The sequence below is a fragment of the Mytilus californianus genome, unplaced genomic scaffold (genome assembly GCF_021869535.1).
Source record: "Mytilus californianus isolate M0D057914Y unplaced genomic scaffold, xbMytCali1.0.p SCAF_12, whole genome shotgun sequence".
In the NCBI taxonomy this organism is placed as follows: domain Eukaryota; kingdom Metazoa; phylum Mollusca; class Bivalvia; order Mytilida; family Mytilidae; genus Mytilus; species Mytilus californianus.
Window position 1 is genome coordinate 62,897,048 of NW_026262604.1, and position 27,857 is coordinate 62,924,904.

The window sequence follows — 27,857 nt, forward strand, 5'->3', positions numbered from 1 at the left end:
CATTTTTGAGGTTATTTTGAATAGACATAAAAAATATTACAGTCATTCCTTATAATTTAATTATATATTCCATTTTTAAGGAATAAATCATGAACAAACGTTGATGACAAAATTATGTTTATGAGCTGATAGACAAAAAACTTTCAGCCAAACAGATGATGTGTTACATCCAAAAATTAAATTGTTGCAAGATAATGAACAGATTACATTCCATGTATGAACTACTCCTACACTATAGGCATAGTAAAATTGAAATTTCAAACATATTGAACAAATTATTATGGTCAACAATTCTCTTTGTCATTTAGTTTGTTTAATTTGTTTGATTGCATATTAAGGTGCAGAATTAAAGATATATGCATAATTTTTTTTTTGTATTCCTTCAGCACAGTTAACCAAAACTTGGTTGCTTAATATGTTGTATAAAAGTCACCAAATGCACCAAAATCTTGACCTCATTCCTGTTTTGAGGAGTAAGGTTTTTAGGACTGAGGCATTTCAGGACAGGTAAACAATCATTGTATTGCAAATATGTGCATGTGTCAATATTTTTTGACCTCATTCCTATCCTCCTGTAAATGTTAACTTTTTTTCTATTCAGTCTGTTCCATAGTAAAGAGACGTCAACTTCCGGTAGGGGATAATAATGGGGAGATAATAAACCTGCCCAAATTCTTGACCATAATCTGTCTTGAGTTAGGTTGCGTAACCAGCCATTGACAAAGTATCGTTTAGGAAGATAATGAATGCAAGGGGAATACACAGTTAGGGATCAAAAAGCTGCATTTAAGGATATTTTTGGTGCAAAATGTTGAAGAAAATTATACAGGAAACACAGAAAAGACTAGTCATAGCACGTCATTAGTTAACCTACTTAGGTACTTAAGAAAAGGATATTTTGCCAATATGGCTTAACACAGCTTTAATCGCTATGAACCATTCAACTGCATATCAAAATATATTAATATCAAAAACAATGATATAAGTTTCCCTGGAAATAAAAAAAACAGGACACAACCAATGCATATTTCTTCTCAAAAGACAAAAAAAATAATTTATTTTTGGCTATAATTTGTGTTGTATTTGAGAAATGCAAGTCATTATCAAGACTGGAAAAAAATAAAATAATCAATTTTAACAATAAACAACGATAAGGCAAATAAAGAACAGAAAAAATATATAAAAAAAATTTCATAAAATAGCAGCTGCAACTCATTTAGTATGAAGATTGTAATGAAGATAAATGAATGGGCATACAAAAAGTAAATGTTTTAAATTGCAATAAAATAATAAATGTGTATAAAAATGAAAATGGAAATGGGGAATGTGTCAAAGAGACAACAACCCAACCAAAGAGCAGAAAACAGCCAAAGGCCACCAATGGGTCTTCAACACAGCGAGAAAATCCTGCACCCGGAGATTACTAAAAACTGCAAATTGGATAGAATTTGTTTAATTATTAGTACTATTTAAAAATGAGTGTGAAGGAATTTCCAAACAAAAGCCCAGGTCCAGATACAACATAAATCATTTATGCGAGGAACGTCCTTCAATGCAAAATTTAAGGAAAACGTTTAGATCACCATTATATCAAAACTGTACCATTAAGTCTCATCTTCCAATTGGTTTCATCAACTTTCAGGTTTTGACTTTATGAGGGGCTAAAATACTGGAAAACTGGCAAATCCTCATTGTATCACCTTGGTTATTAAAGGAACAGGCAATATCAATCTTTAGAAAGACTCTCACTAGAATATGCCAGTTCATTCTGGGACCCCTTCGTTATTGAGGATCCAAATAAATAAGAAACGATACATAGAATGGCTGCTTAGATTTTCATTTACTGACAGAAACAGCTCAAGAGTTAGTGACATGCTAATTAAACTAAAATGGAGAAACATAATACACAGAATGGCCGCCTTGTCATGCTCTATAAGATGAAATTGGCATCACAAAAACATAAACCCAACCGCTCAGTCAACCACGAATTATGTACTCACTCTCATACCAAATTCCATCCTGCAGAATATAAATACACCAACAATCATTTTTCCATGTTCCACTGATCATTGTGATGAGAGTAGAGTCGTTCAAAGCATCTGTCAGTTTACACCTTTAGTCAGTAAATTTTTCATGTGTAAACAGTTTTACTGTCATAGAAAAAACTAAATAAAAATGTACACTCTGTAAAAGAGTTGATTTTGATATATAAATTTTAAATTCTAATGTAAATACGGGTTCACTAAGCCATGTGGAGTACAGGTAACACAAACTCGAGCATGTTGAAGGCATTCACTAGGTTGAAACTATTGCTGTATATATAGGATATATCCATAAAATAGTCTACGATTTGGTGCTGAACTGACTTAACATGACTAATGAAAAACATCTTGACAGGGATTCTAAGTTAATTAAATTTTCTTTTGGAAGACTTAAGTTATGGATAATTTTCTCCATCACAAGTTACCGTAAATGAAAGCCGTTCTGTTTTGGGTCTTTCTTCAAATTAATTTTTGTTCCTACTGAATATTTTGGCTAAAACTGTATCCCTGATAAAAAGACGATATTTCCTTATACAGGCAACACATTATTTATAACAATTAGGGATGTCAACTCGGTGGACAATTACTAATCGAATATTCGTTGGTTTTATCGAGCGATGCTCGAGTGCTCATTCGGGAATATATCTACAACACGGAAACACAAACATTTGTATTTTACATTCTCAGGAGTGTTGTTCAACGGACGAAAAACCATCTGCATAAGTATCTGGGACAAGAAATTACACACCATAACTAATAGCTCATTACATTTACATACAAGTACTAATTAAGTAAAAAAACAATAATATAATCAATATAATTTAATGAACACCAATTTAAAAATTATAACGAAGAAAAAAACATATCAAACAATAGTATTTGGTAATCGTTAAGAAAACACATTTAATGTTTACAAAGGAAGTAAGGATAAGAAGTTTAACTATTCACTGAGAGTCACCAGAGGATGCAACGAATTTACTTTATTTAGAAACATTTTCTTGTCAACTATTATTGGTGACAGTCGGTTTTGCAACTTTGTAAATTACAGTCTGTATAGTGACTGGAAACAGACTGTAAATATAGAGAAAAAATTTTACTGGATGAACTTCAGGTTCTCCTGATAGAGATGGGAATTACAAAAGATAACAGGTAACAGTCTTGCAGACGAAAATATTTGCTCTGACGGTACCGATGTGACGGAATGGCTAAGACATGTTTAGTTCAAAGTGTTATCCTAGGTATAGCCCACGTATTTTCGGAGGCATTTTATTTTAGATGACAATTTAGCACAAGCATTCGAATCAAAATGTATTTTATTTACTAGTATGATTAATCAGTGATGCCTATTTAATTTCCGAAAAGAGGTTCTCAAGAAGATCAATTTTATATAAAGAAGACAGTAATATTCTAACAGAAAACCGATTAGTCGAGTATCGTTTTGGTATTCGATACTCGGTACTACCGAACGATACTCGAATACTCGAGTACTCGTTGACATCCCTAATAACAATTAAACTACTATGACCAACATTTCATATTTGTAGAAATTGGTAAAAGAGTGTTTTAGTCTATACCGTTTATCTAATGCAGATTGATCTGCGAGCTTTCTTTTGTGTGATATTATGTAGTTACTGTAGTGTTTTACTAGTGCGTTAAGTTTGGTTGTAATGCCTACCTTGATTTGTTTTATCTAGTAGCAGGCATCTTCCTAAATACAAGGAAGTTGCCATCAGAATGCCACGCTCTTCATCGTTATTAGCACATGCATACCCCCGTGTTCATAAAAATATATATGACTTAAATCAACGTTAAAAGATCTAATCGTTTAAGAAATGTCATATATTCAGTAAGACTAGAGACACAGACTTATATAGAAGTAGTATTAATTTTTTAAAAGTGGATGGTTTTGCACTTGTTAAAAGTTTGGTAACCTATATATGTACCACTGCAATACGTTTGAATCATATAAACAGGAGGCTAATGTTAAAGGACATTACAATCCACCATTTTCTACATTAGGAAATGCCTGTACCAAGTCAGTAATATCACAGTTGTTTTCCATTCGTTTGATGTGTTTGAGCTTTTGATTTTGTTATTTGATAAGGGACTTTTCGTTTTGAATTTTCCTTGGATTTTGGTATTTTTGTTATTTTGCTTTTTAGAAAATGTAAACAAGTATGACTCCGACAAATGTTCACATGTACAATGTCACGGTCATTTAACATCCGATGTAATAAAGTTGTACATCCTGTGTAGGATAAATGTAATCATGGCGGAAAGTAAAGACTTCAGTTTTAACATCATAGTGATAGCAGGAGAACCCGCTACGGGAAAGTCAGTTTTTATTTACAGATTCGCCGCCAACACCTACAAGTTATTAGGTCATACAATAGGTATGGTATATTTTATGTAAACATTGCTGTGGAGACTGCGAATTCGTTAATCGTTTCTTTTCTATAATTTTAAATATAGTTTACTATACTAACAACCCAATACATGTAACGCACTCCTCATTCCAATATACAGTAGTTTGATAATATCTTGTTTTTGCTAAATACTTTTTAAAATTGTAGTATATTTTAACATAACCTTGATTCAAAATTAATGCACGGGTTTATACAGAAATTTTATTGTTCTTTTTTTTGGCGACATTCAGGATTTCAGTAAATAAAGTCAAAAATCAAGTCGAGGATTAGTCAAACTGCAGGTCATTAGAAAATAAAATCGATCGAGAGACTGAACATCGAAGTCATTAACCTTGTTTTCATGTGAATAAAAACACGAGAATTTTCACAATTTGTTGCGTTTTTTGGTTGAAAATGTCAAAACTAAATTTTAAAAAATATTCCTTTACACGGAAATTGATGTTTATGACTGCAGAAATTTGTTTCTTTTGTCGGTTAGTATATATTAAATTGATTCTTTTCTAACGTTTTAAAATACCTTATTTTGGAAAGACTAATTTATCATTTCCTCGACACGGATAATTCGACGAACCCATTAAAAACGAAAATCATTAATTTATATTTTTATACGTAATATGGACGTGCGAATCTATAAAAGGTTGAATTGATAGTTGATTGGTGTTATTTGGACTCGACTCCAACACTGACCAGTAATCTGTCTTTTGAATGGTTTGCAATTATCATAAATCAACCATTTAATCCGTTCAATAATTTACTGCAAACTTCAGTTCACTTTACAAAAGTGTTGATAAATTCTATGGTTAACATCCACAGATGGTCATCGTTTGGCAAAACCCTTTTAAGATATTTTGAATTTTATTGCAGGTTGTGGTTATTATGAAAAGTCTATATCTGTAGATAAAACTAAAGTGATGCTTAACATATGGTAGGTAACCTTTGATACGTGTATCCGTTGAGATGAGAAAGAATGACCATTTAAAAGAACCACATGAATACAAAATCAAACGATTTTACATTTCAAAATTTGAAAAATAGTTGTGCGTTTACAAGCACTTAATAGTCCTTATTTTGAAACAGTTATTGAAGCATATAAACAAACTGACTGAATAAACTCTAACTTTCCGTAAAATTTTCTAGGTGAAGATAAAAGATCGAGTTTACGCATCAATCAAAATGAAAATAACTGGCATTACATATACTTCCAAAAATGCAGTAAATAAAATCATCATAGATACCAGGATTTGAAATTTTGTATGCCAGACGCGCGTTTCATCTACTAAAGACTCATCAGTGACGCTCGAATAAAAAAAGGTTAAAAAGCCCCAATAAAGTACATAGTTGAAGAGCATTAAGGACCCAAAATTCCTAAAAGTTTTGCCAAATACAGCTAAGGTAATCTACTCCTGAGGTACATTTAGAAAAGCCTTAGTATTTCGAAAATTCAAAGTTTTGTAAACAGTTAGTTTATAATTATGACCATATCAATGATAATTCATGTCGACACAGAAGTGCTGACTACTAGGTAAATTCATAGAAGATAAACTTTCATTACTTTCATTATTATTGTTCTGTTGCAAAACTATCTATGTTCAGCTTTGGAGATAAAACTTTTGAACCAGGAGAATTATATTGCATAAGAACAAACTTAAAGTAAATCACTAGGGAATCGCATGACCTTCAAAATAAGCGTGACCCGGTGTGTCAACAGGGCTAGAGTTTCCTGCTTATGCATTCATCACCTGCCATGCAAATTCACACCAAGTAAAAATGTCACTAATGACAATAGAACACAATCGATAATATTACAAATCAGACGACTATACTGCTTTCTAGGGTCCAAGACCTAAAGAAACATGTCGCTAATGAATTGAGACACCGGCAAATCGTATCGAACAACCGATTCGTGATGGTGACCGTAAAATTGAGTGTTGAATTTCCGGAACATTGCAACGTTTGAAAAGAACAAGCCTGGTTTTCTATCAACATGTATGGTGGAGAGAAAAAAAGACATTTCGGACACTGATAAAAGAGAACTGAATGTAGACTTGATTATGATTTAGAAAACAAATTGAAGTTTTTCCCAATAATGCTGTAAGACCAAATCACGGACCCCGACAGAAAGATCTGCATAAACAAAAAATATATAAACCACTTTTATACAGCGGGCAGACCCTATCCCAGCGGACAAAAGTATTTCGACAACAAGAAATTTGTAGACGAAACGATCCACGATGAAAGGACATACGTGTACCAACAGTTTGAAAATAATGTTACTACATCAATGATGGTCCAGTCATCTTGTATACATACGTTGTATGTTTTTATCTAAGAATGGAGTATGCAAGTCGAGAAAATATACCCGTGTCTGAAGGAACGATAATAGGTCATAATGAATTGTATATCAAAGCGCAAGGAGCGATAAAGGCCTTATTTGGACTTTTTGTTTTATTTATTTTTTTATTTTTATTTAAGATTTCCATTTATGTGCATTTTAAAGTTGAGGTAACACAAAACAAAAAGAGTTTTCATTCATGACGTCACAATAAATTTTCAGATAGTGGTCTGACTCGCAATTAAAGTACACATGCAAGTTTCAACTAAATAATTTACCACACCGTTTGTCAATATTTACAACACCTTATTGTTGTTCAACATGTAGTACTCGCATTATTTCTATTTTGTTTCTACTAACAATTTTGAGGCATTAATTTTTTTAGATAATTTGGAATTATGCTATATTATTTTGCATGCATGTAAATAATTATATGTTTATAATTGTCCAGTTTTTCTTACTAGTATGTCAGATGTCTTGTTATTAATTGATGACTATATTGTCGTTTTTCTTACTAGTATGTCAGATTTCTTGTTATCAATTGATGACTATATAGTCAAAGAAACAGTATATATATAGTTTGATTGATTGTTTACAACACTATGGCTTTAATAATGCTAACATACCGCAAACATTCAATCGTCGAAAAATCTTTGAACAATTAATTATACAATGTCTACTGTCATACAAGGCAGAGGTTTAGCTAGCTATAAAACAAGGTTTAATCCACCATTTTTACATCAGGAAATGCCTGTACCAAATCAGGAATATGACAGTTGTTTTCCAATCGTTTGATGTGTTTGAGCTTTTGATTTTCCCATTTGATAAGGGACTTTCCGTTTTGAATTTTCTTTTGAGTTCGGTATTTTTGTTATTTTACTTTTTAATATATTCTGAGATAATTCTTTTCATAGGGATACAAACAGCTTAGGGGAAACCCGGTCGTTATTGCCAGTGTATCTTTTTGGTGCCGAGGTAAGATTTATTGCTTTTGAACAAAGTACGTTATCTGGCAAAGTTGACCTTAGATAAATTTTGCTATTGTTCGGCCCTTTTGGTCATAAAGCTCATTATAATAACGTTTCTATGGTTTTGTAAATCCCTGGACTTCAAATCATTGGGGTTGTTGCGTTCCTCATGAAGATAACCTCAGAAAAGCTCTTCGGTTCGGTCGCACGAAATCTAGGAAGTGTTATTTTCATTTCTAAGCCATATTTTGGCCAAAGGCTATCCACCAGTTATAAAATGAAGTCCAAGTAAGCAACTTCATGTCATCTTACGGTTGTCAACAATGTTTGTATTAGTTTTCAGAATTTCAAATATATCTGCCTCGAGCCTCATTTTTAAGACATTGATTGTCAAAATGTGCATCTGATGAAGTAAGATATATACCGTTAATGTTCTTATTGTTAAAGTATGAAATGTCCGTTTTTACAAGGCATTAGAATTGTTGGCATCTAACATTCAAGGATGGTTTGGTAGAGGCGTAGCTTAAAGTGTTAATTTAAAGAAAAAGTTAAATGAACAACGATAGCAGATCGATCTCTGATTGGTCGAGAAAATCATCGAAGACACCAAAGATGTAACTGTATATTACGAGACATGATTGAAGTATAAAAAAACATAACTTTGTCTTATGTGAAAAATAAAAATATTACAATGTTAGAGAAACAAATAGAGTAAATTTCGTCGACACACGATTTAATATGACCAACAAGATTTACATTGTTATTTTATTTTATATTTTTCTTGTTATATTTATAAATTCAAACATGTTTACGCTGATGAAATTAACATGCTTCGACATATGTTATAAATTAATTTTAATCTTGCTATTTTTTATTTGTAGGGCATTATATTGACCTATGACATTCAAAGCCAAAAATCCTTCCTGAGTGCAAGTGAGATGATTCCAATTATCAATCAAGTATGTATGATCGTATACTTTTAACAATTACAAAGTGTACTTTCACAAGTAAATGTGTTTAGTCTTAAACTGCCATTTTGATCTCAAGCCTGTACACGTACAATACAGTAAGGTTTTGGAACCATATATATTAATTTTTGTAACATTCGCTGCCGATTGTAGTTACGTGTAAAAATCGGATGATAAGTTATCGATTTATTGTTTGATTGATTAATTTTGTGCTTATTACTGAGAGACCAATATTTGAGGCATATTAAAGACAAAAACATATCAAACTAAATTCCAAGGTTGATTTAACAGGATGTAGGGCAGTTAGTTTTGACTGCCACAGAAGAAGAGGGCTTTTTTAGTAAGGCTATACTCTTACCTTGTAATACGTCAACAACGGCACCCCTTTAAGAACTTATTGCAATCTTTCCTTTTTATTAAACTCCCCAATTTCGGTCGGATGGGATTGCGTAGTCTTACACCCCGGATTACGCAAAGGGTACTCCTTCTGCAAATGTTTTATTTTGGACAGGGGTTCTAGGTCACCATATTTGTTTGCCAAAGTCAAATCTTGGTTTTCCCGAAAAAAGATACACATTAAATTTGTAATAAATCAACCGTTTGTCTTAGAAGTGATGTTGGCAAATACAATAACATTGTATGACATGTTCTCATCTGTTGGTAACTAAATCAACAGTCTTTTGTGACATTTTGTGCCATGATGTTGTTAGAGTTTGTCCGATTTTACGTTTGAATATCCCTTTGGTATATTCCGCCGGTCTTCTTCCTCTTGAAGAACAGATAACATATCTGAGTCATTAACAATTCCAAAAGGCCGACTGAAAATCGTGTTTACACTGTCTAGATCGTCATCAATAACAATCCTGGTAAAAGTAAAAAAGGCAGATGGCCTCCCCTATTATATTCTTTCTTGAATGAAATATGACAGAATGTGGGACGAACTGTCAATAATTTAGTATTAAATGTATGTATCTAAGTGTATATTTGGTGAAAATTTCTTTTTAAATCCTTTCGAGGTACTTTTCTCCAATACAAAAAGTTAAATAGAATGTTTTCTTTTTTCAGAATTGTAATAAAGAAGTAAACAGAGTATTCGTAGGGTTAAAATGTGATCTTAGACATAACCGAGCAGTTCTACAGGAGGATGCCCAAGAGGTAATGTTAATAAATATTTTCATAAAAAAATCCGTCTATTAATAAATCAATTAAACTGATTTTAAGAGGAATATGAAGAAGAAGTACATTGTATGTAGTTATGCACTTGTTATTCGCAATAGAAAATAATAATATACAGTATGCGACTACTAGATGCCTTGCCTTAGATCACCCCGGTTCGTGTTGCCCGGTTTTTAGTTTTCTATGTTGTTTTTTGTATACTGTCTATTGTTCGTTTTTCTGTTTGTTTTTTGCCATTGCGTTGTCAATAGATATAAGAAGATGTGGTATGAGTGCCAATGAGACAACTCTCCATCCAAGTCAAAATTTATAAAAGTAAACCATTATAGGTCATAGTACGCCAGTTTGTTTTCGACTTATTAGTTTGAATGTCCCGTTGGTATCTTTCGCCTCTCATTACATTTTGTTGGATTGCTATTGAATTGATGTAACATCTCATAGTCTGTCATATACTGTGTTTGGTTGGGTTCGTGTTGCTCAGTCTTTACTTAATAACTTACTCATGTTACTATGTATTGTTTTGTAGGCGGTTATTTGTGTTTTCTTTGTATTTCGTGTTTTCCCATGGTATTGTTGTTCTTCGTCGACATGATAACTGATTGTCTTGTGTCTGTTTTTCCTTCATTCATGCGTGTAGTGCAAATCCTTTTGTAAACGACTGCTACATTTAAATTTAAATTTGACATATCATTTAATATCCATCAAATCCATATTATTAATATTTCATCTAGAAAAAACTGAATTTGTTTTAACAAACAAAAACCGCAAAAGCATGTGGTGGTATACCCCTTTTTCTGGCTATGAGGTTAATAAAAAGTTTATTGTCCCGGAGACTCTAACTAATTCCCGAAGCGAGGTGGAAAGAAATAGTTGTGTAAAGAGGGACAATTAACTTGCTAATGTCCTAATAGCCAGTAAATAAGAGTTTTTTTATACAGAAGGTATGGGAAAATGTCTGCTTCCAATACCCGTGAATAGTTTTTGAAACATTTAGTCAGGTAAATAGTCTTTCAGACAATTTCATCAAAATAGTAAATTTATTCGTGTATGATTTGATAAAGAAAATAAAACTCTGAGGTATAATAATAGAACATATTACAGACATTACACTTATACAACATACACTTGTTTAACATATACAAACAATTTCAAAATATTTTCTAGTGTACTGATATAATAATTAGACTTCCATATTGTGTCTTGTTTTGCAGTTTTTAGTCTATATTGCAAAAGTATGCAAATGAGATTTGATAGAAACAATTAAGAATGAGCGCATTGTACATATATAATTAACTGGTAACGATTCATTTCAACTCGTTTGTCTTTTTTTTTTATTTAGTTTGCAGACAAACATAATATGAAATATATGGAAGCCAGTGCATTTACAGGAGAAAACGTTGAAGACGTTTTTTGTTCCTTAGCGGAAGATATAAAACGAAGACTAAAACAAGAGATGGTATGTACGATCAAATGTATTGTTATTATATCATCTGACCATATCGTGCTAGCTTATATATTGTAACTGTGGTTTTTATATGGTGTAAATTACATTCTATTCTAATTCTTACCATGGTCGTCCTTCCACACTTGATACATGGAGACGTCCGTTCTTGTTTTATTTTTTTGTGTTTCAAAGAAGTCCGGAGCACTTTTCTGAAGTTACCTTCACCAAGAACGCTACAACCCCAAAATTTAAAAACAGGGGTTTAAAAAAAACGTCAACACGTTAGGAAATATATGACAACAATCGACATAACAGTACGATACTTTGTATGAGGTAGTTATATCTTAGCTTCTTATTTTTTTTAAAAATTAACAACGAGTAATTCTAAAAATGAATGTTACAAAAAATGTGAGTACTGACGCACTGATTACTGAGCTTATGAAACCAATCATGGATTAACACCACCAATGGTACTAACCTGGAGCTTGTAAATGAAAATAACACTATATATTTCGTGTTTCTGAAGAGCTTTTCTGGATTACCAGGAACGCTACAACCCAAACCGTTCAAAGCTACTAAAAACTTTTAGAAGTTACTGACAGCTAGTTCAAAACCAATAACAACTAATAAAAAACATGTATCGATGACTAAGCATGTTAATATTATTAAATTCAATGAGATAGAGGGTTTTTGACCACTACCACACAGTGAAAAACAGTTTTCTTCGACATCAATGACTGGCAGAACACACCGACAGAATTGCAAAATTAAAGAAGATTGTATTTCTACATTTCAGAATATTTTTTCTCATATTATAATTATATAGGATAAAATATTCAAATACCATTTAAAGATGAACGTTTAAAAATATATTAAATCAATACTAATCTATTCTAATCAAGAACATTCTCTTTATCACCACAGTGATTCTTTTTTGATTCAGCAGACATTCAAGCAACTGAACTAGTTAATCTCAAGTAATTAACTATAAAAGCTTAAATCATAGTTTCTAAAATGTCTACTTCATTAACATCTTTAGTGTTACAAGAACATGTACAAATTTTTCTTAGTATTTCATTGGAACTATGTTGTGGCAATTTACGTCGTTTGTCTATAGTTTTCATTAATGTTTATGTGCAGGAATCAAGAGATCGAGCTAGGAAAGCAAACAAAAAATCAAGATTTAATCCAGTGAAGTTAAGAAAGCAATCAAATTTAACCCGAAGTCCACACATTTCAGGGACAGCAAACCAGCAAACAGTAAAGGAAGGTTTATATCATTGATTTTGCAATATAAATATTGTTAATATGTTGCTCTATCAGAAGGCATGTAGTATTGAATAGCATTTCTTACATTTTTAGAAATTTCTAGGCAAACGTATATAGCATTTAGATGTCGCAGTTTAAAATGGACCATATACTCTTGGGGTATGCGAAACGGTTGTAAAACTGCTAAGTGTAGTAATGGGTGAAGTCATTTCTCTGAAAAAACACGACAACATTCATAAATAGCAGGTTTTATTAATTAAACATCAGCAAATACAATTTCAAGAAGGATATAAAAAATATGGACGACATAACCAGACCACAAATAAAACCACTAACTAAAAATTCAGATTTGAATAAAATTGTTCGAACCACATTATAGAATCATAAATACCTGCAAAAACAACAGCCGTGGATATTATTCCCAAACGACCGTATACATCATCTACTGAACTAAGAGTAATAGTGATACATGTATGTAAGTACTCTCAGAATTTCAACTCTACCCGTTGAATGCATACAAAACTACTCGTGCATATAAATGTTAGTACACATATAAACCTACACATAATGGCAGGGCAGGTCATGTCAGGTCAGGTCATGTCAGGTCAGGTCAGGTCAATGCCATATGAAAAGTCTGATGAACTTATGAATATGAATATATTAAAGAGCACATAAAATAAACATGATAATGATTATAAAATAAACGATTGCATGAATACATCATCTGTGCCATATATATATATACAAAAAAAAAATTATTAACAATATCTTGATTTGTAAAACATATATGAATAGCAAACTTTAAATGATTTTCAACTTTACTCAAGACATTTTACATTAAAAACAATGTTCATTTTGAGCAATTGTTTTTGTTGTACTTGCTTTGATTTGATAATTTCCTAGTTAAAATATTAGATCTATTATTCCCTATTTATAGCTATTGCTATGTTTGATGGATGTAAATCGAGACAGAAGATACCAAATGGATAATAAAAAATCGTAACTCATTCCGAAAAAAACGACCCAAATATAAACACTAGTTTGCAAAACCCTATATGGAAAACTTAAAACTGAGCAACACAAACCCTACCAAAAACCAGGGGGGAAGTCATATTTTCAAACTATCCTGGTAACCATCAGCATTAGAATCACAGCTGCAAAAGAAAGCTTTTTCCTTTGAGATTCAAATTATAACATCCAATTCCGTGACACATAATGACATTGTATTTGGAAAATACCGGTTCTTAAATTATGAAGACTTGTTTATTCCTTACGTTGAGGTTAATCACATAGTGTATTTCAGAATTCAAAAAACACAATATATAAAATATATATATTTAAAAAAAAATTAGAATTATACATTGAATACATCATTTGTACATAAGGAATGTTACAGATTACCATATGTTTTGACCATCGACTTTTTCAAAATTATAATTGCAAAATTGTATAGAGAACGATGTAAACAATAATTACATGGAACTGTCGGAATTTTATAAAGTACAACACTTGCAAACACATCACAGTATATGCATATAGGACCAGCTGTGATGCTTGAAAATTTGCTTCCTTTTATTCAGTACTTGTTTGGAAATATAAAGATGATGATATAATTGGGGAACGTCCATTTTTTAACCTTTTTTTTTACAAGACCTATGATTAATGAATTATTCCTGATACTTAATTAATGAAATGATGCTAGTAGTGAATGAATTATATTTGAATGAATTGCAATATATTTAGTTTTTTGTTTTGGTGGCATCTGTTTACTACACGTTCTGATGATTGTTTTGATTTCTGTTTATAGGTCATTTTGTTATCATTAATGAAAATATAATCTTCAACATAATTTGGAAGATTATACATGTACAAGCTTTTTGGCACACTAATAACATGAATAAGTGGGCACATCTACTTTTCAAATATAAGTAGGTATAAAGAAAGATAAAAAAAAATATAAAAAATGGTAATTTATGTTTTATGATTTCTTTTCTAACAAGCAAAGTTTTGAAAACACAGTTTTGAGAAAATGTACACCAAATATGAATAAGACGAAGCAGAAGTCTACTGATGTGAAAATCTGATAAATACATTATACAATGAGTCAAACAATAAATAATTGTGAAAAAAATCAGATTTTAACAGAGAACATACATAATCTTTCATCCATCAACATCAAATCCCAAAACGACAAAACCGGAACCCGATACGAGGTTCCTTACTTCAGACAGGCATATGCAAAAATTGCGAGGTTGCCCAAGTTACAAAATTGTTATTTAACAGTTAAATCATATTTATCAACCCATTACAGTAAATGATGAGTTGGAGTTGCTGGGGCTAGAAACAACTGAAGATTTACAAGAAATAATGAAGCTTGGAACATATCGTTGCTATGGGAACAGAATATTTCTCGTTGGGCAGTTTTTTGTAGGAAAGACTACGCTAGCGAAGGTCCTTATAGGTGAGGAATTTCCAAAACAGCGTGGAGCTACGGATGGAATTTGGATTCACATAGGAAAGGCTGGAATGAATCTCGATGACAAGAAATGGCTTTGTTTGCCTCAAGGTTTGTTGTGTTGTGTTGAGTGAAAAGTTTAAGTATCACAATTATTTCATTTAATTCCGCATACAAGTATATTGATGATGCTCTTTCCATTAACAATCCAAACTTTTTCTAATTAGCTGCCATTAATATATCCTCCTGAACTAGAGATTAAGGAAACCACAGGTACAGCTTCCTTCGCCTCATTTATAGACATATACCTAGAATTTTACTATAATGGTCATCTCACAATGTCTCTTTACTTTGATCTGTGATAAACGAAACGATTTTAATTTTGAAATTATAAATATTCCTCACCTTAGCAGCAATATGCTAACTTCATCTGCGTATGTAGTATACTTCTCAACTCATACGATATTCAATGTCAACAGTGTCTAAAAAGAAATGCGTCAGGGTTTTGCTAAAGAACGTCTCGAACTTTTTCTCAAAAAGTTTATTTGAAAGTACAACGACCTAATAGATAAATATCCAATGTCTACTTCACAAATGATGCAAGATGGTCTTGAATTATAGATTCTAGATGCTGGAGTTGTGTATCTTTTAAATTACTTGACATTTTTCCCTGAATTTTTGTTTTTGTTATCATGTTTATTTCTGTCGTATGACTACTATATAACTGTAAGTACCCAAACTTTTTTTTTTGTTGGAGTCTTTGTCTGATTTACAATCAACTACAATTAATGTTTTGTTGGCGTCTTTGTTAGCTCTTTTGGAAAGTTTGTATGAATGTTTTAATCAGTTGTAATGTATGTCTGTAATGTTTGTTTACACGGTTTTGGCTGCTGGATTCCATTAACTGTCACATTTAACTATAATGTCACATTGGGTTGCTTACCCAATTTTGTCAATATGTCGGAACTATAAGCAACTGTCATATAATTGGGATGTTTAATCAGCTATAACACCTGATTAAACCCACCATTTTCCAGGAATATGACCGTTGTTTCCAATTCGCTCCGTTGGACGATAATTTCTAACGTTTTATTTTGTCAGTTTTTATCGACTCCCCTTGTTTGAATTTACCTTGGAGTCCGGTAATTTTGTTAATACTTTTTTTACATATTCATAACAATCTTGGTAAATGGAGAAACTTTGTAGGTATTGAAAAAATACTATATTGTCCGACAGAAATACACTAATTCATTCGCTCTTTTATATTCAACGATATTTACCCGGGTCGATTAAATGTTTGTTTTAGCTCTCCTTGCCCCATAGAATATGCGATCTTTTGCTATTATTTGACATGTGTTGTCGTCTTCTGTCAAACTAGAGTATAGATATAAATAACTTAGACTTCTTCAAACCGGTAATGGAAAACATGCTAAAGATGTGGTATATTTGGCTTTGCGCGGTGTTTAAATACGTAGCCACCCTCGGTTAGAGCGGATACGCTAAATCCAATCCCTCCTATAGAGGGAGTATAAACCTCTCTGCATGTCAAAGAAGTCTCGCAACGCCCTCTAACATATACTAATATTGTTTAATGTTTTGTAACAGGCAGTACGAATTTGGATATTGTTGCCGGAATGCTAATGTCATTGCAGAAGCAAGATAGGGAAGGAATGCAGGCTGGAGAACAATGTTTAAATTCGGTTGAGTCTACTGAACAGCCTATATGTTACAAGGTAGAAAAAGAAATGCATATTGCTAACGATAAACCGAAAGAATCCCAAACAATACAACCGTCTTCAGAAATTCCTGTAATAGATGAGAGATATGCAAAATCGTCAGTTTCACCGGAATCTGTAAAAACGACGTCATATGACGTGCCAAACAAACAACTACAATTCCGGAACTTATTGTCAAGCAATATCCCGCAACGAAAATTGAAACATCTTATCTTCAAAGCAATTAAAGAAGGAAAGTACAAGCAGAATATAGTCTTTTTTGATATCTGGGATTTTGGTGGTCAGAAGGAATTCTACATGACACATCAGCTCTTTATAACTAGTCGTGGAATATTTGTGTTGATGTTTAATGCTTGTCATAGTCTTCGCTTAGAGTATGATTCCTCAATAGCTAGCCATCGGGAGCCATCGGCAGCAGGTACACATACATAAGTTTGCCTTGCATTTCATATCAATTAAGAACATTTTAATCTTGTCTGACTGAAATATTAAAATAACTTGACAAAGATGATGCTCCCTTTGCATGCTTGAAAATAGTCCTACAAACATTGGATTAAGTAAACAATAATGCTCAAGCACAATTAGGAGATGGCTGTGTGCGAAAGACACTTGCGATACACCATGGTTCTGTTAATATTACAATCTAACAAAAAAAAAGGAAAATTAAAATCCTGATCACATGGTATAATACCCCACATATTAAAGTTTTCTTTGGAAACTGTATGAGGAGTTAACCGGATATACTAAGCATCAAGCATGCACAATTACACTAAAGATGGAATTCTGTCATTTGCAGTAGATTTTAAGAAAAACAAAATTCTGTTTATATGCATAATATACAGCAGAATATGAAATGTCAAAACATGATTATGTTTAACAATTATTCAAATTGTAGACCAAAATAATATTGTAAAAAAGGTTTAAGACAGTCCTGTAAAGTTTTTATGACGTCTTGGTATAGGCATACATTTTGAAAAGGTATGTGACTATATGATATATCACTGCATTTAAAATTATAATTCTGAGAAATCTTTGACATATGGTATCAGTTTCATTGTTTTATAATGTTTTTAGATTGCTGTCTCATTCACCTTCAGCTAATATCTCCGTATATTTATACGAACGTTTTGTATATCAGTAAATATTTCGATTTCAGTTTACTTAGTACATTGGGTGAATTCAATATTGACTTACTGCAAGAAGAGCATTGAAGGATTTCCTCGAATTTTGTTGGTTGCAACGCATAAAGATAGAATTCAAAAGGTAGAACAAATCTTATAGTTTTCTCTTATCCAGTAAACATAATATGCATGTGTCAAAGTAAATTCAATAGATGCTTGACATACGTCATATATTTCCGGAGCACCTTAGTTTACCCCCTAATTTTTGTCTCGCCTTGAGACTTAAGCGTTCTATTTCCAGCTGCGTCAACATTGTATTAGTTTATGATTAGATGAGTTTATGGGGAACCACTGTTGAAAGGTCTATGATATTTGGCTTGACGGTATATAAGCATTGGCACATCTCATTTCCATTGATAGTTTTGGCCCTTCCCCTTCAATTATGGCCTAATGACTTTAAAACTATTGCATAGAATTGCATTTCCTATCATTATTTTCTTAAAAGAGGGTCGCTGCTTACAAAAAAGATATTAAACCAAGAGTTCCACGGGGAGAAGTTGAAATCATTCCTTCGCAAATCTTACGGACGCCATCACAAGTTGGTTGATCGATATGGAATATCTGTTTCACAGATGACGACGGATATGTACCAGTTGTCATAACCTCAATCCCGTCCTATTTTCCTCGAATGTGACCTACCGAATTAGACTTAACACAGGATTTGTACTTACACGAGCAACACCACGGGTGTCACATGTGGAGCAGGATCTGCTTACAATTCCGGAGCACCTGAGATCATAGGCTTTTGGTGGGGTTCGTGTTGCTTAGTCCTAAGGTTTCTATGTTGTTTTTTGTGTACTGTTTGTCTTTTCGTCGGTTGTGGTTTTTTGCCATGGCATTTTCAGTTTGTTTTCTACTTATGAGTTTGAATATCCATTTGGTATCTTTCACCGCTCTTTTACATGTATTAGGTCAGTTAAAAGAGAAACATTAGTGTTAGGTCAATGATATTTTACTTGTAATTGTAGAAGCATTAGCATATTTCATTTCCATTGTGATCATTTAGCCCCACCCCCTCAGTCAGTGTCTGTTGACTGAATGTTTTGCATAGTTACATGTTAAAGTTTGTGATTACTGATAGTTCATTTAAATTTAAACCCCTAATGTTAAGTCAAGGATATTTGGTTCGCAGTTGTATTAACATTTTCAAGTCTCATTTCCATGGCACCATCACTTCATCATGGTTTATTGAATTTGAAACGTTTGTATAGTTTACAGTTTAAGTTTGGGATTAGGTTAGTTTAACGGAAAGCACTTATGGTAAGCAAGAGGTATTTGATATGCAGTTGTATGATCATGACATTTTTCGTTTCCATGGAGGTTATTTGGCCCTGCAGCTTCAGTCATGTGAATTGACTTTGAATGTTTTGAATAACTTGTATATTTGAATATTGCAATTTTAATTTCAACATTTGCCTCATACTATCAAAATGTACTTCTATATTTGTCAAAATCTGCGTTTTATACATATTATTTTGATAATGGTACTATCTATAGCTTCTGTTTTCATAAACAATTAAGATATTTGGTCATGTATGGGTTAAATAATTTACATACACAGATGCTTTATAAATTTGGAAATGGCTGACAAACACATTAAACCAATCATGTATAGCGTGATGCATGAACACCAGACATTTATCAATAACGGAGTAACATAATGAGTGTCACTATAGGAGGATGAACCACCGACTCTTCCAATGCACCACCCGGATTTAATTGGATTTATTGTTTATGCATCATTGGTTTTTTTATGGTTTCAAAAGGTTTCAATTCCCTCAGGCAAAGTTGACAATAGATGGATTTGGCTATTACTGGTATTTTAAGGTTCTTTTTGGTCATGTAGCTCTTCAAGAAAAGAGGGACGAAAGATACCAGAGGGACAGTCAAACTCATATATCGAAAACAAACTGACAACGCCATGGCCAAAAATAAAACGACAAACAGACAAATAATAGTACAGATGACACAACATAGAAAACTAAAGACTAAGCAACACGTTTCTGTTTTATACATTCTTGGCTTTCAAATATTCGGCTTTGAGCATTCCTTATTATGGTTAAGCCAGGAAAGCGCTTCGGACATATAACATTTATAAAGTGTTGTTTCTATATATTTTTTTTACAGCACTGGGTCGATACTGCTGCTGGTTAAATATCAGTCCCCGAGGATATCATCAGTTCATTAGTCAGTTTTTCAGTACTGTCATGATTTATAACAAACCTTACCTTATAAATTGATAAATTATTAGTAAACTAAGGTTTCAACTCCCTCAGACAAAGTTGACCGTAGATGAATTTGGCTATATTTTTTATGTTCATTTGGTCATGTAGCTTTTCAACTGTTTCTTATACTTTCGTGGATTTCAAATATTCGGCTTTGAACGTTCCTGATTAAGGTAAATCCATAACAGCCCATGAACGAATGAAAATAACAAAGTGTTGTTTTTTTTATGGTGTTTTGTGGATTATAAAATTGAGAATGGAAATGGGGAATGTGTCAAAGAGAAAACAACCCGACCATAGAGCAGACAACAGCCGAAAGCCACCAATGGGTCTTCAATGCAGCGAGAAACTCCCGCACCCGGAGGCGTCCTTCAGCTGGCCCCTAAACAAATATGTATACTAGTTCAGTGATAACGGACGTCATACTAAACTCCATATTATACACAAGAAACTAAAATTAAAAATGATACAAGACTAACAAAGGTCAGAGGCTCCTGACTTGGGACAGGCGCAAAAATGCGGCGGAGTTAAACATGTTTTTTGAGATCTCAACCCTCCCCCTATACCTCTAGCCAATGTAGAAAAAACAAACGTACAACATTATGTCTCTTCGTCGTTTTACCTTTGGTCATGATTTGATCTGTTTCGACTAATGGGTTTCGCCTCGGTATCTTTTCGTTTTTTTTTTAAATGCAAAGCCCTTCTGTAAATGAATTTTAAAAGAAATTGTTGGTTCCATTGATCAAGATAAAGAAATCAGTCACAGCTTGTTGTTAAAAACATGGGCTATTTTAATATATATCTTCATGACATAATATCGACTTTATACAAACTGTATTCATTCATTGAACTGATTTCAATGTGTCTATGTCTAGAGTTTAATCACATTACTAGTATTTAGTTTATAGATACGGTAAAGATAGGCAATAATACTATATCGAACGTTTAAACCTTTTATTAAAAACAGACCTCGTATTTATAGATAATTTTAGTCATTACATCCATGCAGTTCAAATGTCACGATCAACCTTAAATTTCAAAAGCAAAGTCTATAAATAGATTCTTACATTGCAGGATAAAATTGAATCGTGCCGAGAGAAGTTGATTGAATCACTTTATCAACTGTTCAAATCACACGCAGGTCTTCCTCATTTGGAATACAAGCCTCTGATTTTCATAAACGCCACCGATATCAACGACCCAGAAATAGATCTTCTTCGTCAACGTCTGATTGAAAGAGCCTCTGATCACCCTAGATGGGGCGAAGAAATGCCAACCGCATGGGTTCCATTAGAGTTACAGATAGCTGAACAGGTGGAACTCGGCAAACATATCATCTCCAAACAGCAGTTACAGGATCTCAACACCAAAAATGAATCAATAGTGTTGTCAGAGAAGCAGCTAGACACCTTCCTGAAAGTCCAACATTCACTTGGCAAGTTGCTTTTCTTTGATGAGGTCAACCTTCGTGACTATATCATCATTAATCCTGTTTTCCTGATCGAAGTTCTGAGATCAATTATAACAGACAAGCAGTTTTGGCCAAAAGAAGAAAAAATGGTAAAGATCTTCCGGTCTTTGCAGGACACTGGTAGAATAGAAAGGATGGACATGTATGCCTTATGGAACCAGGAAGCATTCAAACAGATAGTACCGTATAGAGAATTTATGATAAACATTTTAGTGTACCTGGACATACTTGTTCCTCCACAAAATCTCACAGAAGATGACTATCACTCACCACTAGTTTCTTGTTATTTCCTTGTGCCTTGTATGATACGAAAGCATGATAACACAAAATATATGACAAGAAGATGCAGCTCTAAGAATTCAATCATCATGGCCTACAGATTTGTTGAAGAGGTGATACCTCCTGCATTGATCTATCGTTTTCTTGCCTCGTTGGTTACTATGTGGGAAGTAAAAACCTATAAAGGGTCAAGCATGGCGTTTTCCAACCTTGCAGTTGTTGAGGTCGACGAGAACCATGATGTAGCAGTCCAGGTAAAAGGCAAAAGAATCGTTGTTTTGCTCATTCATACTGAAGATGTTGCACATATCGTACCAACGTTAGCTTCTTCTGTTCAAGAATGTCTTACGGCTGCTGTGCATCGGATATCAGAATTCTATTCCCTGTTGTCAGAGGATGGAGATCCAAATGCAAAATACTCAACGCCATTTGAAATAGATTTCGGAGTAATCTGTGAAAGTCTTTTCCGCAAATCCGTGTGCTTTTTTCCACATAGGGATATGCCAACTACAGGAAGATGTACATGGGTTTGTCCACATGGCACACCTCACGAGGTGAAACAACTTTCCATGTGGTTTGCTGAAAAGGTAAGGAGTATCTGAATAGTATCTGGTTTAAATGCATACCCTCCAAACAACCATAGACTTTTATCGATTTATCAGTTTTCCATATTTATTGTATCATAAATAATACTTAATCTTGAACAGGCGAAAGTAACATAACAAATTTCTTAGTTGATCCTGGCAGTAAAGACAATACAAACTAGGTACGTGTACTGCAGTAAATTCATTGCAACAAAGTACAGTAAGGCATATGACAGTTGCTTTTCATTCGTTACGATGGTTGATATAGTCTAACTTTTGATTTTTTTCAAGTTTAAAAGAATAATCTTTTTTATAATTCATGTCAAGTTAAAATTTATAAGTGAGTGTAATTTTACTTTTTAACGTTTAGTGTATACGATTTTCAGCAACAGCAAACCATCACTTACTGTCTTGTGATACCTTGACATATTATGAGTTTCAAATAACAAGAAAATTTCGTTAATGTCAATTAAGTAGGGTGTATACTGTGTACGACTTTGCGTGCGAAGTCGTATTGGTCATACTTTATTATCTTGTCAGTAATATTAAATTTCACACCTAAATATGCAAAAAAAAACTAATGAAGTATTTTTTAAACTTCATTTTTATTAAATATCATTTTATTTAATTATTTGTTACACACATTATCCATCTGCTTTATAAAACAGCTGCTTAAGCAACTAGATTCGAAAGCATTTTAAATGTGCCGAAACCGGTATGTGTGATCTTGTACGATCCAAATTAATGATAGGTTACTAATGTGAAGTATACATAAAGGCAACAGTAGTATACCGGCGTTTAAAAGTCATAAATCGATTGAGAGAAAACATATCCGGGTTACAAACTAAAACTGAGGGAAACATATCAACTATAAAAGGAAAACAAAGGAACAACAGGAACACTGACGTGCAACAAAAACAAACGCCAACATAATACGTCAGTGAACATGTATGCATACGAAGATGTAAATTGTTCATCAAAGGGTAAAGATTAAAATTACTCGCGACCTTATGTACATGTTATATGAACGAATATTAAAAGTAAATATATTTTTAGGTTTCCTGTGAAAAATGTGAAGAAAATTGTGAAGGTAAGAACATTTATCTTTATGACACTTTGTCGTAAAAATTATATTCTAAATTGGAAGACATGATATTCAAACCTACCGTATTGGTTAAAACATTCGTGATAGTGACACAGTAACAAGTTTTGTCGTTAGCCGTACACACCTGTTAATTTAGTCTGTATGATATAATAATACATTTGTTTAACTTATCAATTGAGATATGAAAACGACATACAATGGGACAGAGTCTGCTACTACTAAGAAATGGGAAGTTGACAACAAGAATTCTGAAATCGTCAATTTCTCATAAATTTTAGATTAAAGTCAACCCTTGGTGTCAATTTTAATAAAGATGTCTAGATATGAAGCATACTTGCCAGTTTCGATTATATCTGAAAACAAAAATAATCAAAGATGCCAGGTTTCAAAAGCATAAACGTCAGACTCATGTAAAGAATGCTGTGTATTCACGACAATTGGTAACACGAAATAAATGAATTAACAGACTGAGTGGTCTAATGTATAACAATTAGTGATCCTTTTGATATAAATGAGGGATTTAGCATTTACCTTATGAATCCTTTCTTAAGCTAAAATCGGTTTCAACATTTTTGGTAATTGTTTTATCTGTCTAAACATATTCGAGACAATTACCTAACTCATATTAAATAAAACCACTACCCAAAACAAGTTAAGTAGCATTAAATATATGAGTGTAAGAGTACATTGGCGTTGATAAAGCCTAAAAAATGGTCACGCATATAATATTTCTGTTCTGAAATTATGTTCATCGCAATAATTGATATGCATTGTGAAATTACTATATATTCGATCATTTTCTTTTCACTGTGTAATTTCTATTTATTCGATCATTTTCTTTTCACTAGGTCTTGGAAGACTCGAACTAGAGCAATGTCCTCTTGAAAAACATATACTAAGACTTGTTGCAGAAATAGAACCATACAAATGCAGAGATGTTATTGTTAACCTAGGGGTTACAGTTAATACATGGGAAAATCTAGAATATCAGTTCCAACATCAAAATCCAAATGATCTGAAATTCATGGCTGTTCTCAAATGGAAGGAGGAAAACAAAGATGCTTCATTTTCAAAACTGCAAAAAGCACTTGAAAATTGTCAAATCAACAAACACATTCTATGTCAGGTAATAAATCAATTGTTTCATTGTTAGAACATTGTGACAATCAACTATTTAAATCAAGTGTTTAAGAATAATCTGATGTTACATGAAATAAGTTTTTTCTATGAAATGTAAAAAAGACATGCAAGAAAGACGCTTCTTAAAATGTCCTATGGCTACAGAAATGATGATACTTCATTCGTTAGTCCCAACAGTGCAAGGTTAAATGGTCGTCTAGGTTTGATTGTAAAGAGGCGAAATATATCAAAGGGATATTCTAACTCATGAGTCGAAAAACAAACTGACAATGAAATAAAAAAAACAAAAAAAACAAACGATGCAAAGGCAGAGAACAGTATACAAAACAAAACGTAGAAAACTAAAGACTGAGTAACACGAACCGCATCATACAACCGCACAATAAACCGGAAACGATATCTTCCAAATTCTATTAGTGTTAAGCTTTCATCAATTATGCATTTACTGCTACATTTTATTGTTTGAAGTTCCCTTGGTATTCGTCTGTTGATTATGAATTATCAATTCAAAAGCCAAACACAATTTAACATGTATCTAGTTATTTCAATAGCACATACACTTTTTTTTGGGGGGTGGGGGGTGGGGAGTTTCATAATTTATTGATGTGTTTTTTTTTTAACTATTAACGAAAGTTATTACTTTCAGATTTTGAGAGACAGTGATCCACATTCTGGTAAGTAATATATCATATTATAATGTAGTGAAATATCCAGGTTAATTCTGCAATTTGATTGGCTAATAAGCAGAGGATATGAGGCCATATACCATGTGAAGGAAAACAAAGATAAAAATAGTAATTAGTGCTGAATCAGGACACTCCAGTATAATGTTTTTGTTATTCGGGCTTCACAGGGGATATGGGATCATATTCCCTATCAGTGTCTTATCGGCTCAGGAGATATAAAACATGACAGGAAACAACATATACTATCTGAAATAAAAAAAAATTAAATTGCAAACAATGTCTTAGACTTAATACTTGTTTTATCTTCTGATGTTTGTTGTCAAATTGTATGAAGATCACAATTAAAATTGCTTATTTATATCCTTATTAAATTGTCAACCTCTTTGAAGCAGCCTGTAGTCTTTTCGATTTTGATTCGTTAACTTCTCTTCAAACTTGATAAGATCACTGTTGTTCAAATTATGATTGCAGCTGCCCGATTTGCATGGTATGCATTACAATTTGTACTGTTAATATCATTATTAAAAATGGCGTTTAATGTATATTTATAATCATGGATGTAGATTATTGGAGAATAATTATAAATTATTTCAATTGAACTTTCAGGTATTCCCAAAGACTGTTTAGAGAAGATACCATCAATGTCAGTGCTGAGATATATATCCAATCATATTGGAGACAGCTCGTTACAACTTGGTATAGAACTTGGCCTTGATATCTCAGAAATAAAGCATATCCAGCATCAATTCAGAGATAAATTACTGGATCAAACAAGGGAAATTTTGCGATGTTGGAAACAGAATCATTCAAAACCAACAGTTGAAAATTTAGTCAAAGCTTTGTTTAGAGTTGGGAAAGCAAGCTGTCTGAAGGGTGTCCATTTTTGATTCACATAAAAGGTTTCACAAAATTCATGGATTCTGTTTGATAATACATTCAAATGACACTTAAATGAAGTTTGTTTGGTCTGATATAACTCCGAGTATCAAATGACACTTTAATAAAGTTTGTTTGGTCTGATATAACTCCGAGTATCAAATGACACTTTAATAAAGTTTGTTTGGTCTGATATAACTCCGAGTATCAACTGTCAGTAAAAATAATTGTTTCCTTTACGTTTTTGTATAATATTTGTGTCATGTTGCGAACAGTTAATACTTGTTAATGTATGTTCCCTTATAAAAAGTTCTTTCAGGCAAAATAATTAAATTCGATAACTATGTAGCAGCATTTAAGTCTGATTCTAATTTGGCACTTTTTTCATGACATGCTTTAAAGAATTTTTATAGTTATTGTTTATCACTCTCAGCGTACTCGCATTTCGTTTCCTTCGATTGGAATTATTGTTCACTTTCTTTAATCTTTCATAAAGGAAACAGCAGTACAAACTGCAGACAGCTAATTATCAATCAGTTCCTTTGCTTTCAAATTTTTCTAAAAAACCTTTATTGATTGCCAAAAATCATGGCACGTCACTTAAAACTATTTGAATTTAAGTAATCTTATTAAAATACATAAGCTAGAGTTCAGGATTTTCTTGATACAAGTAAATTGGAATAAAATCCCAGTTGAAAGGATACCAATCTAATACCCATGCATGTACCAAAATGAAAATTATGTAAAAGTGCTTGAATTTGTAGTACATTCAATGATTATTAATCAATTTCTTTGAAACTTCATGTGATAATAAAATGTATATAGTGAGTGATTTTCTGAGTCAATAATGCATATCAAATTTTATCCAGAAAGTTAATAAAATGACCCTTTAATACTCAAAACTGTATTATTTTCTTACATACAAGACCCTCATGGGTAGTCAAGGTCGTTAAAAAAAACCCTCATCATCCACCTAAAAGTTTGATAAAGTGATTTTAATTTAGCAGTCTTATTATGGGAATAAAAATTCTGCCTTTCAATTATAATATAATTGCATTGGACTTATGACGGAGGTAAAAGGGCTCCTCCAGTTCCAGCTACTTAATCAGACGTTCTAAGTGGTTTTAAATTAATGATTGATTGGCTAATATTTGTTTTCTCAACGTCCGATGGCAAATATATAAGGCATGTTTCCGGACGAGAATAAATTAACAATATTTCAATTTATAATAGTTAGGTTCTGCAATAGGGGGTCGAGCGGAATGATTGGCAGGGAATTCCGAATGCCAATAGAAAATATTATTTATTGGACATGGACAGAAATCAAACCTTCATACAGTCCACCTACAGACTCCTTGAAGAGCTGCACATGTTGCTAGGGTTTTTAACGTGTAGATATCGTGGTACTTTCTATACATGATACATCAGATTTAACGTCCTCATTCTAACATCATGTGCCTACGAAATTATGCAGTCCGCACAGTCAAACAAATG

General features: G+C 32.7%; 1 protein-coding gene across 1 annotated transcript; it reads left to right on the forward strand.

The window, feature by feature from the left end:
• Window positions 1–4,304: 4,304 nt before the first annotated feature.
• Window positions 4,305–27,192, forward strand: LOC127722165 (uncharacterized). The gene is made up of 15 exons (XM_052229037.1): window positions 4,305–4,435; window positions 5,333–5,393; window positions 7,715–7,775; window positions 8,650–8,727; window positions 9,802–9,891; window positions 11,252–11,368; window positions 12,497–12,626; window positions 14,937–15,191; window positions 16,686–17,234; window positions 17,973–18,079; window positions 21,297–22,559; window positions 23,613–23,646; window positions 24,510–24,787; window positions 25,448–25,475; window positions 26,094–27,192. Exons 1-15 carry the CDS (start codon window positions 4,312–4,314, stop codon window positions 26,372–26,374), a joined length of 3,456 nt encoding a protein of 1,151 aa, XP_052084997.1. The 5' UTR covers window positions 4,305–4,311; the 3' UTR covers window positions 26,375–27,192.
• Window positions 27,193–27,857: the final 665 nt, after the last annotated feature.